The following is an 11592-nucleotide window of genomic DNA, read 5'->3' as shown; positions in this document are numbered from 1 at the left end:
GTGATCCGGACAGGTAATGTCCTGCTATGCGGTGCCGGGGGGCCAGACACATTCTGGAGGAAGATGGGTGTAAAGATAATATCTGGACCCCGGTCTCAGACCTCAGAAACGCAGAGGTCTGCTACGTTAGCGCTAAGGAGAGTCGTGCCGAGGCAAACCTGTTGATCCATTCCATCCGTAAATTTGAGAAACTCTGGTCCGGAAGACATTTCTTGTGAAATCCTCGTTTGGTTTGGGAGATAACTAGCCATTCGCTTCTCTCCCCTGACATTCCAAATTTATAACGCTCAAAGCAATATCTGCTGCAGGTAAGACACTGATTATCAATAACACGTCTTCAGAAACTACAAAGGTACAAGCTACTCCTCAGAACATATAAATCTCTGCGACCTGCCATCCTACTTTTCCTGCGTGTTTGTTTGTCTGCGCACCCACGCCGCCACGAGAGGCACGATCTCTCGGCGCCGTTAAATTATCATGATTATCATTACGCCGCGACGATCCGAGATGATGACGAGCAGCGGGAAAGCAACGGATACCTCCGGCGCGGAGGTCTGACTTGGCACAGCACGCCGAGTTCTTCGCTGAAAGCCGAATTAGAGCCATAAAAGCTTTAATAGGACTCGACAGCGCTGTAATTACAGAAGAGCTGGGATCAGCGTGCGCAGCCAGTGGAGGAGCGAACGCAACAGCTGCCAGAAAAGACAAGATTTCAGAAAATGAGCAAAAAAAATATATATATACAACGACGAAATGCAAGCTAACCGAGTCGAAATCGACGCAGAGGTTCGGCTTGTTTTTGCGCGCCAGTGGGGATGGACTCTGCAGTGATTTGTGTCCCTCCTGTGTGATCCTCTACGCGCAGCGGGGCCGCGAGCCGCTCGTCGGGCGGATTAGACGTGCTGCGACTAAAGCGGCGGAGTCAGAGAAGAAAATGCTGAGTGATGCAGCTCTCCTCTCAGCTTGCACGGCTGCGTCTGCTTCAAAGGGCCACTGTCAGTCAGCTTTATGACGCTAAGATGCTAAAAGCTTTACTCGTGGAGGGGAAAAAAAAAAAGAGCTGACGTGCGTTAACTGGTTCTGCACGTCATATGTGAGGAATGTGCCGGTCGAAATTATAAAACCTGATTTCTTTTTACTAAAAACAGCCTTCTGAGCAGCAGCTGAGCAGCGGTGGAGCGCAGTTATTACCTCGTCATCGTCAGCGTCGTAGTGGGCGTACTGCTGCTCCAGCAGCTCCCTCTGCCTCCTCTCCTGCTCCAGGGTCTGCTGGATGAGCGCGGCCACTTCGCTCTGCTGTCCCGGACGTTCCCGGCCAATCAGAAACCTGCGAGGACACGATGAGTCAAGCACCCCGTGGCTTCGACAACTGCACCACAATTACGTTAACATTTTGACCAGTTTTTTATTTATTTATTTATTTTCCTGAGTGATAGTGAAGCCTGTAGAGCTGCAGAGGAGCACAGGAAGTGCAGCGCAGGCGTCCCTGAAGAGACGAGTCTTCAGGACGTCTTTGACGGCGGCACGTTGGAGAAAACGGCGTCAGAATCGTCGCCGTGACGGCAACGAAACACGGGGCTGCGTTGTGCATCGCGTGGCACGAGTCTGTGTCCTGTAGCACGAAGCTGCAGCAGGATGTGAAAGAGCTTCTGTGGCATCTTGAAGAGCTAATATTAAATCAATGACTTCCCATTTCTTCGATTCCAAATTTGTGTGCGACTGCAAAAATGTCATAAAGGATGCAGACAGCATTTCAAAACAGCACTGAAGTTAATGTATTTCCGTTAATGCACACTTCCGAAATAGTCATCGCCCTCTGCCACGAAAGCTGCTGTGAGTGTCTGTTAGCGAAATATCTCATGAACCACTGGACGGATTTTACTGAAACTCTCAGAGAGTAATCGCTGGATGTACACCTACAGCTGATTGGCAGTCGGAGACAACCTGACCCAAGATGGATGCCACAGCTAGTCAACCTCGGCAAACACAGAGACGGCTAAAACTCAGTCAGATTTACAGATGCCGAGCTGAGGTTTTGTGCGCCGGGAGCTGAGAGTCATTCCCGACATACGCTCCGAGAGCTAACAGATCGCACAACTCTTGTTTTTAAAACGTTGACAGGCGAGTCACTAAATGCTGCTTTCATTTCTAATGTGTTTGCTAAAGAGGCAGTTCGGAGCTTTTAGGGAGATGTTTTCGTTGTTAAACCAGATGGTAAATTATATCATTTTGGACAAAAAAAACAACAAAACAAACTAGATTCCTGCCGTCTTAAAACAAATCTCAGAACTTTTACGCAAATATTGAAACTTTTACATCGTTATCAGTTTCCCCGGCATAACTGGCAGAATATTTCTGCAGGAAGTAGACCAGGCTTTGCACTCCTAAGTAAGTAAATGACGATTTAATGTGAAACTGGTAATAATGTGAAATCTTGCAAGACAGCGTTAGCATGAACTGCTATAAAATCATTGAAACTGGAGTCATCTTGAGACGGCACGTCCACGTTGGTCCTGGCCTCGCTCAAAGCTAGCTCTTAGGTTGTGGATCTGGTCAGAATTAAACGCCATTCCTCCAGTCTGAGGCTGCTCTAAGAGCTATCTACAACAGGTAAGACACTAGCTGTCCACAGAGCGCTCCTTGGAAAAGACCTGCACCATTTTTGAAGGGCTGTGGGACACAGACATGCGTGCCGGCTGCGTTTTCTGCAGCGGTCGCTTTGGGAGAGGCTCGGAGGCCGGACGTGCGTAACGATGTGAGCTCGGCCGAGCTACACCGGCGGAGCTCCAACATCCCATCCAAACGTAGGGGCAATGAGGAAGGCGACGACCATTTATTTGAAGACAAGTTTCACTTTTGATAAAGGCCCAGTAGGAAACTTGGCGGATTCCGATTTTCGCCAAAGCATCTCGTAACTTTACCGCATCTAACAGTAGAAATACGCGCCAAGTCCCAAAAAAACAAGCAAATAACTGCGTGAGATATCTCCCACCCAGCAGGGTGCTGATAACCCCGCTGGGTGTGAGCGAGGTCCAATCAAGTGTGCGCTTGGAAAGGGAGCGTGTCGTGATGAGAGAGGTGGGAGGAAAAAAAAATGAGCCTGGAAGTGGATTCAATACAGGACCTCATCGAGTGAATTCATTTCCCCGGAGCTCTTTCATATATTTCTAAAGGCCAAATAGGAGAGGGGCTCACGCTCCAGCAGAGAGCCGCGCTCCGTCTGCGTGTGAGGGGAACGACTGAGGGGCAGAGCGCCGAGAGAAAGGATTAAATAAGAAACTCACACACACACACACACACGGAGTGATGGAGAGGGCGAAAGATTAGAGAGGTTTTCCTTTTTACTACGAGCCCAGAGACGTCTGAGGAGGAGCTGACCTGGAAACGGCCTTTCTCCACATGCAGAGAAGAGCCGGCCTTGGTTTCCCTCCGCCTCCCGCTGCTCCCAGAGTCCCACACGGGGCGTCGGATCAGCTGAACCGGACCAACTGTCAGCTCCGATTTGGCTTCCTGCTTCCAAATTAGAGCAGACACGACTCTAATATTCAGAGTGGGGCACGAACCCGACAGGACAAAGTTCCTTTTAAATTTCTTTTTCATTTCAGGTGTTTCGCACATAGTTTTGGCCACGATGGGGTCAACCGAACCCTAGGATGGGGTTCGATCAAAAACCTAATTATTGAGGCAACATTTGAGCTGAATAGGGATTGAATGTTTGTGATAACAGGATAAAATCGCAATCAGCAATAAGTGTTCGGCTTCGTCAGCAGCAGTTGTCTCAAATTAAAACGAAAGAGTGATAAAAGAAAGCCAAATTTTAAAAACCTTCTTCTTTTCCAGTCAGAGCGGCGAGGGGAGCCTCTGCACTAAAACGTGGACGATTTGCTGCTGAAAGTCAGGTTTAAATATAGCCGAAAAAAAACAGTCAAATCTGGGACAGTTGGCCAGGAAACCTCTGGTGATCAGACAGCGCGAGGGGAGGATTTACCGAGGAGGAGGAGGAGGAGGAGGGAGGAGTGTGGGTGGGGAGGGAGCGAGACGCGATGGAGGAGGGTCGACGATGGAGCGAGTGCGAAGAGGTGGCAGGGGAAGAAGAAGGAGTGAGAGTCTTCGCTCCCACTGACTGGGACTTGTCGCTCTCGACGCTCGCAGCTCGGTTCCCAAAATGTCAGAAATCTCCCACGCGATTTAGGTAACTCCTCGGCGCCGAACCGGACTGGATCATTTTCTTATCTCGTTAATCTATTAATAGTCGCATGATAGACGGGGCAGCTGACAGATGGAGTCTTTTTGAGGCCGCCCTCACCTATCCAGCCGCATCCTGGCGTGCGGACACCCTTCACTGTCAATATTAGCTCGGCAAACAGCATCTGCTGCGCCAGCAGGCTGCGGCGCCGCTGCTCGACGCGTCTTCACGTACCGGACCGGCATCGCCCTTTTGACAGCTCAGCTCTACGCCCAGAAAAAGAACCGAAACTGACAAACCACATGAGGGTTTTAGGAGTAATTACCAGCCAAACACACACACACACACAAAATAAAGAGTCTCCCTGATGTGTTTGACTTCCTCGCGGATGTTTTTCATTAAAAAGAAAAGAAAATATTAAAAACAAGTTCGAGAGAAGCATACAGAAGAAAAAAAAGAAAAGAAAAGAAAAGACATAAGAAAGAATCAGTTGGAGGCTGACAGAGCAGGCTGTTGCCAAAGACAGCTCGAGCATTGCAAATCAAAGTGGTCCTGCCTTGCTCTGAGTGCGAGTGTGTGTGTGTGTGTGAGTGCTTTTTACTCCAAATTGCTCTAAAGTAGACCAAAGCCAAAAGCAACTCTCTGCAGTCAAGCAACAAGGCTTCACTCTGTGTGTGTGTGTGTGTGTGAGAGCGCATGTTTCACACCAAGTATGGCGACTGAAGTGATGGGTTTTTTTTTTTGACACCATGACAGCAGGACTAAATAAATTCAGAACCACACAGCTCACTGTCTGCTCAGATGTCATGTGATCATGGCCGCCTGCGACACATTCACAACCCAAGGTTCGTTTCTGGCAACCCCGATCTAAACGCTAAATAGCGTTTGAAAACAGGGACTTCGTAAAAAGGTTCCCCGGCGACGTTTGCCGAGCCGCCGGGGGTGACCCGTCCGAGCGCACAAGCGGCGATGAGTGAGGGCTTTAAGGCCCGCGGCGGCGGCACGAAGGCATCAAAGACGCACACAAATGTGCGACGCAGCCGGCGAGCGGCGCCGACACACAGAGGCAGCCGCATACAGTAAACAAATCCTTCTGGCCTCAGAAAAAAAAAAAAAAAACTGTTAGAATGATGATTCTTTTATTTTGTATTTGAAAAATAAAAGAAAGACTCAAAAAAGCAAAGAAAATAATTCGATGGATGTATAAAAGATGTGATGGATGGGGCTGTTGTTTGCCTGAAAACAGTCGGGTTAATTATAAGGTTTGCTGCGTTTGAAGGAAAAAGATTTTTTCATTTATTTAAATGGTAAATGGCTTGCGCTTCTATAGAGCTTTATTTGGCTCGAACCGGCAACCCTCTGGTTACAGGATGAACCCCTACCTCCTGAGCCACTGCTACCGTATTCATTTAAGTGTCTGTCTTATTGACGTGATGCTGCATTCGCCTTTTCAGTAACAGGAAGTGTACCTCCTTGTCGTGAATGTTTTTTTTTTCTAGTTAAAGACTAAAAACTCCCACTTGTAATAAATGCAACACAACTGGAAAGTAGGAGGAGGCAGAGTCGGTGACAGCTCCTCGCAGAACAAAGCAGCAAATAAAACGAGATTCAGGACTTACCGGACCACCCCTGACGTGTTCCTGAGGACGGAGGCGGCAAAGCTCTGGGTGACGCCCACCAGGCTGGTCCCGTCCACCTCCACGATCTGGTCGTTCACCTTGATCCTGGAGCGCACATGGGCACAAGCGTCAGTCGGCACTTTAGCGCAAAAAAGGAAACAAAAAACCCGGCAAAACCTGTCATCGGTTATCGCAGCCTTTCCTCAAATCGTTCCCGAACCTGTGGCGTTCCTGCGAGATGGCACAGACGGAAGAGGATACACCGGGCGGCTGACAAGGACGGGGGGGGGAGGCCAGAACCTTTCGCCTCGACTTAAAGGTCGTATGGGTTTTTGACCTGAGACTGGACTACAGACTGCAAAGAGCGAAGCACTTAAAGCAGACATCCCTGCCAATTATTCAAATCAAATCTTCTTGATAATAGGAATTTAAAATAAAAAGAAAAAAGGCCAAAGCGATCTCCAGCGGGGCTCGTGAATAATTTCCTCTCCTGCATATGAATAAAACAAAAACCAGCGCTCATTATCGTTCGACGAAACAGCAGATTATTCTGACTGTTTCATTTCTTTCGCTTGTATTTTAGGACTGCTACCATTTTGTTACCACGCGAGTCCAGCGGTCACAGATCAATGATGTGAAATGGTCAGTGAAGGCCTCTTCCTGTGATTTCTCTGAGTTTACTTGATAAAAATATGACAAAAAGGATCTAAAGGTGCCGATGCTGCTTTCTTCTGCTGACCTCCAAAGTAATTTGGGACTTATTTTTGTAATAATCTAAGGGGTAAAAAAAAAAAAAAAAATGCCTACGTTTTTTTGAGGAAGGAAGGAAGGAAGGAAAAGGAAATGTAAAGGCTGCTTCCAGTGGCTCATTGGGGTCACCGCGGTAACCGCACGCCTGTGTTTCTCTCGCTCCCTGACAGCACTCCGAGAGGCAAAAACAGGAAACGCAAGCCAGACAAACAGCGGCTGCTGCGCAAAAAACAACTGATGTTGTTTCGAGAAAGAAACTCCCGGACTGGAAGCGGCAGAAGCACCTGCTCGTCTCCGAGGCTCAAGTTTTTCACATTTATAAAGTTTAACGTCGGGAAAAAATGAAAAATAAAAAAATCACTGCCAGTTTTGAAGGGTAAAATCTGAGCTCAGAAACGATGGGAGTCAATGAGAGGTCTGAAGGTTTTATAGCTGTTATAGCTCTGGGTGGAAGAAGGCCAAAATGCGCCAGGTTTCATGTTTAAAAAATGGTGTAAAAGTGTGAAAATTTAACAATTTAGACAACTCTAGACACTCTAGGTTGCAACTCTGTGGAAAAATCTTCAAAACTGATTGTGTAAAAACTAATAAACATATCAACATGTCAGTTCAATCATGTAAAGCCGTGTAAAGTCCCATCACTGTACATGTGGAAAACCTACAAGGTTTCCATCTCCACTGTCTGATGTAATGCCACCAAAGGTTATTCTTGATTAAAGATGTATTTTACCAGTTTTATCCAAAGCTGTGGAACCCAACACATGATGGAAATGGAAGAATAGCAGCAGAATGCTCCTCTAAAACTGTAAGAAATACGATTCCATCTACATACGTTCGAGACGTTTCCTATTATCTGACCAAAGCAGGCGCAAAAGAGGCTGACGTGTGCTTAAAAAATACACTATTTTTATCTTTAAAACAAATTCCAACACACAAAAAAAAGTGGTTGTCAGCTGCGATTTCCTTTCGGCTCCTTTTCAGTCGTGTTCGGCGCATCCGTGAAGCGCCCAGCAGCTGCTGAGAGGGATTTAGTTCGACTGTGACACCATCCAGCAGAGCCATGTCAGACGGACGTACAGAAACCTCGCAGGCAAAGAGAGAGCGAGAGAGCCAGCTGCTTGTCTGTCAGCAGCAGCTCCTTCTTGACCTTTACGGTCTAAAAGGAGAGGAAGAAGAAAAAAATAAAAAATAAATCTTTATGTAACCGTGTGAGGCGAGAAACAGCCACAACAACAGAGGGTTGAACAGCAAACAGAAATACTCAAACCCTGAGACGGTGCGGCGGGTTTAGGATCTGTCTGGATGTAAGGATGTGTCGTGCCATTAATCCGACCCAGCGGGGTGGAGGAGAGGCGATAACTTGAAGAGGATATATTCAGTAAAAAAAAAAAAAATATATATATATATCAAATCTGATGAGTCTGACGAGAGTCAGCAATCAGCCTCCCAACTGCGGTCGGGACAAGGAAGAGTCCAGAGACAACAAAAATCCAACTCAGCGTTCGCATGGGATGCTGAGAGAGAACAAACCAATAAATAAATAAGTGTCTTCGGCATTGTTCAGATTTTAAAAAAACAACTAGCTATGAAAGGTGAAGGGAAGCTAATGAAATTCTAGGATGAAAAACAAAAGGAAACAGGAAGCAGCTTTGTGATAAACGGACAAAACACACTTCATCAAAAGCCTTGATGTGTCTTAAACCTGCTCTTTTGGAGCTCAGCCGCCATCAGAAAGTAGACCAACATTTCTTTCCGGATGGGGGGGGAAAAAAAGCTGCTGTTTCTCCTCCACAAAAAGCTTTTTACGTTTGAGCTAATCCCGCTGTCATGTTCTGAAAACCTGCTGCACGAAGGAATAAATTACTCCCTGAAGGAAACACAACCCTGCTGCATCAGGATTCCCAGTCTGGATGGGAAACGTTACAGCGCTGCCGCTGCCTGTCGATGTTTTAATCGGTTTAAAGGGAACGCAGACACGTAATGGGTGGAAGCTCGTGGTGTGGCGGCAGAAATCACGGCCCGCCCACTGAGGGGCTGTCATGTCCTCTAAACCCCGGCTAAGTGCTGACTCCACACCGTTCGCGCTTTCTGAAGCGCGCACGGATGCACCGTCTGGGGACAGAGACCGGAAAAAAAACGGGAGTTTTCTGTTTACTTCTGTGTACCAACGTAGCAGCCGAGAGAGACCACTACGGCCTAATGTCACATGGCGCACAGTCCGCCCGCAGCACAAACACCCGCGCAGTCGGTGGATCTAATCCGAGCCCCCGCTGTTAAATCTGACAAGGACAGAGCGTGACCGTATGAGCAACAGAGACTGAGACGGAGTGTGAAGGTGGGCTGGCAGGAACAAAATAGCTGCTGACGGGAGAATTCTTCTTCTGTTGCGCCGAGTGAATTTCTCTCTTTTTTTGCGATCCGCTCTTTTGGGCAGAGATGCGTTGGGGAATTAAGCGGGAAAGCGGCGCCCACCTGCCATCTCTCTCGGCAGCTCCTCCCTCGATGACAGTCTTGACGAAGATGCCCAGTTTCTCCAAGCCGGCGTCGGCACCGACGCCCATTCCGATGATGCTGATCCCCAGGCCGTCCTCATCTGGAAACACGAAGGAGACACAGACAAACTGTTGATGTCTCACGCACCAACCGGGACAACTACAGAAAGCTAACTTTACGACACTGCTAACCGCTCAAATGTGTGAATATTGTTAGCTTCAGGTATACCCATTTGAATCGGTTTAACGTGTCCTGGCACCCTCTGGTTCAGCATTTTCTCATCTCCTTATGTGACTCATCGGTTCAGTCAGGAGCTCCTTACTCATTAACAGGGCTCAGGAGGGAGGGAGCGTTCGCTGGTTAGCGAGGAGTGCGCCACATCTAAACTGTCCATGGATAAAATCGGACCGATCTGGGTCTAAAAGCCAAAGCTTTGCAGCCGTCTGAACGTTTTCGCAGGCATTGAATCGTAGCATTTATTCACGACTGGCAAGATCCTCGGATCGGCGTCTGGATCGGACGCCCGCACGGCGTGGAAATCAGTTGGATTCGCATCGTTACGACACCATGGCACTCACAGACATGGAAGTCTTCCAGCTGATAGAGGAGGAGGAGAATAACTACCGCCTCGTGCAACCGTCCGTTCAGCAAAACCCTGCATTAACCCCTCCCACTCCACATTTCTGGCCAATCACACGACAGTTGACGCAAACCCCACCTTGGTAGCTCCCCCAAGTTTATGATTTAATCTACTGGAGTACACTTTGAAATGGAGAGGCAGCTTTGGACCCGTGTTTATGACCTATTATTTATGGTTTACAGTAGACCTGGACATTCAGGGTTGTAGTTTCGGGTGTTTCCTCCCATTCCTCCTATGGCGCTGCAGAATTCACAAAAATTAAACTGAGAAGGATTTTTTTTTGGTGGGGGGGGATACTAACCTTTACTCAGCTGGGTGATTCCTGAATCAAAATGTCCCAATTTTATTAATAATTTGTTACTTCACGGGCCGGATGAAATGAGCTTGCTGGCCCAATATGGCCTGCGGACCACCAGTTGATGATGAGTGCTTTAAGGCTTTTATATACAATACCTTTTTAAGCAGCTTGGATTCAACCAGCCTAATGCCGTATGGTGACAAAGTTAATTGTAGAGTGGGATGTGAGGGAATACTGATGGCTGAAGACATTTAAACATAACTAATTTATTAAGTCGAAGAAGAAGAAAAAAAAACACCCACCCATCTACATTTCAAACATGAGCTTGCCTTCACACACAAAGGAAATACCCTGGATGAGAACTTCCCTTTATCCCTTCCCATCCCGCGTTAATTATTCCCAAGCTGTTCGGGTTACATAACCATGAGTGGATGGAGGAATTCTCCAATCTGAAGTCCCTATTTTAGGTCTTGGCAGTCGAAATCCGTAACTTGGGAAATATCTCAACAAGAACAAGACAAATGGAGAAGACGCTGATGATTCACGCCGCGTAAAAGCCCGCATGGTAGGGGAATCAGCACCGAGTGCTCGCTTCGGTGCTTTCTAGTGTAATCTAAGGAGGTTTGTAGTGAATTACTCCTCAACGAAATGGATCAGCAAAACAACCTGAATACCGGAAGGACAACGGGCACGCTTTCAACACTAAAAGACATCCGATCACGGCCCGTGCGTGGGAGTAGCCTGTCGGCGCGGCTCCCTCGTTAGGGCGTTCCTTCCCACCTTTCTCCAGTTCCACGGGGAAGAGCTCCAGTTTCTCCACCCGCTTCTCCAGCTCGTACTCGGCCGAGGAGGCCACGGGATCCACTTCTTCATTGCGCCGGTCGTAGTCCTCGTTGGAGTAGGTGTTGAACACCTGGAAAAGAGACGCAGAGACGGCGGGGGAAAGAATTTCGTGATTTAGGTTGTTATAAAAGCTTGGATTGGATTTTAAAAATAACATTATGCACAATCTTACTGTCAAAGTGTGTGTTGTTAATGACCCTCAGCTACTTCCACAGCAACTTTTAGCTCAATATCTGTAAAACTGACAGACTGGCTTTAAAAGGTGATCAGTTATAGATTTATATTCAATCATTATTTCCTAAAGGTTTCATTAATATCCGTCCAATGCTAGAACCACACTAACTTTTAAGTCAGTTTCTGTAAAACTGACTGAATTATAACTATTTCAGTGTTTTTTTTTAAGGTCAGCTGGCTGTGGCAGACATCTTAAATTGAGTTGACTCCTAAAGTCAACCAGTCATAGATGCACTTCCAATAATGATTACTTTCTGCAAGTTTCATTAAAGAGACAACACGGGCAAAACCGACATAGTCCGCCTTCGCCTTTCGGCGGCTGGCAGTAAATGTGACCCGATGGGGCTCTGTTCACGACTGTAACAGTGACAGCTCTCCAGAAACTAGATTAATGCTGCCGTGACACAAATTTATGCGCATGAACGAGAGCAACACAAACCCCCCATCTTTGAAGTTTCACCTCAGAAACAATGCGGAAAAAAACTATATCAAGAATGACCACAAACCAGCTCATGAACCAAAGTGATTG

At 47.3% G+C, this 11592-nt stretch overlaps 1 protein-coding gene across 6 annotated transcripts in view; it reads right to left on the bottom strand.

Moving 5' to 3' along the window:
- The window catches only part of ppp1r9a (protein phosphatase 1, regulatory subunit 9A), a 50037-nt gene that overhangs the window by 21344 nt on the left and 17101 nt on the right, over positions 1-11592 (bottom strand). For all 6 annotated transcript variants that reach the window (XM_037975650.1, XM_037975652.1, XM_037975651.1 and 3 more), the window contains 4 exons: positions 10767-10899; positions 9028-9148; positions 5806-5910; positions 1192-1327 (listed from right to left, as the gene is read on the bottom strand). In XM_037975650.1, coding sequence (XP_037831578.1) covers positions 1192-1327; positions 5806-5910; positions 9028-9148; positions 10767-10899 — 495 coding nt within the window. The remainder of the gene's footprint in view (positions 1-1191; positions 1328-5805; positions 5911-9027; positions 9149-10766; positions 10900-11592) is intronic.

This window comes from Kryptolebias marmoratus, linkage group LG5 (genome assembly GCF_001649575.2).
Source record: "Kryptolebias marmoratus isolate JLee-2015 linkage group LG5, ASM164957v2, whole genome shotgun sequence".
Taxonomy (NCBI): Eukaryota; Metazoa; Chordata; class Actinopteri; order Cyprinodontiformes; family Rivulidae; genus Kryptolebias; species Kryptolebias marmoratus.
This window is presented reverse-complemented; position numbering and strand designations above follow the sequence as displayed.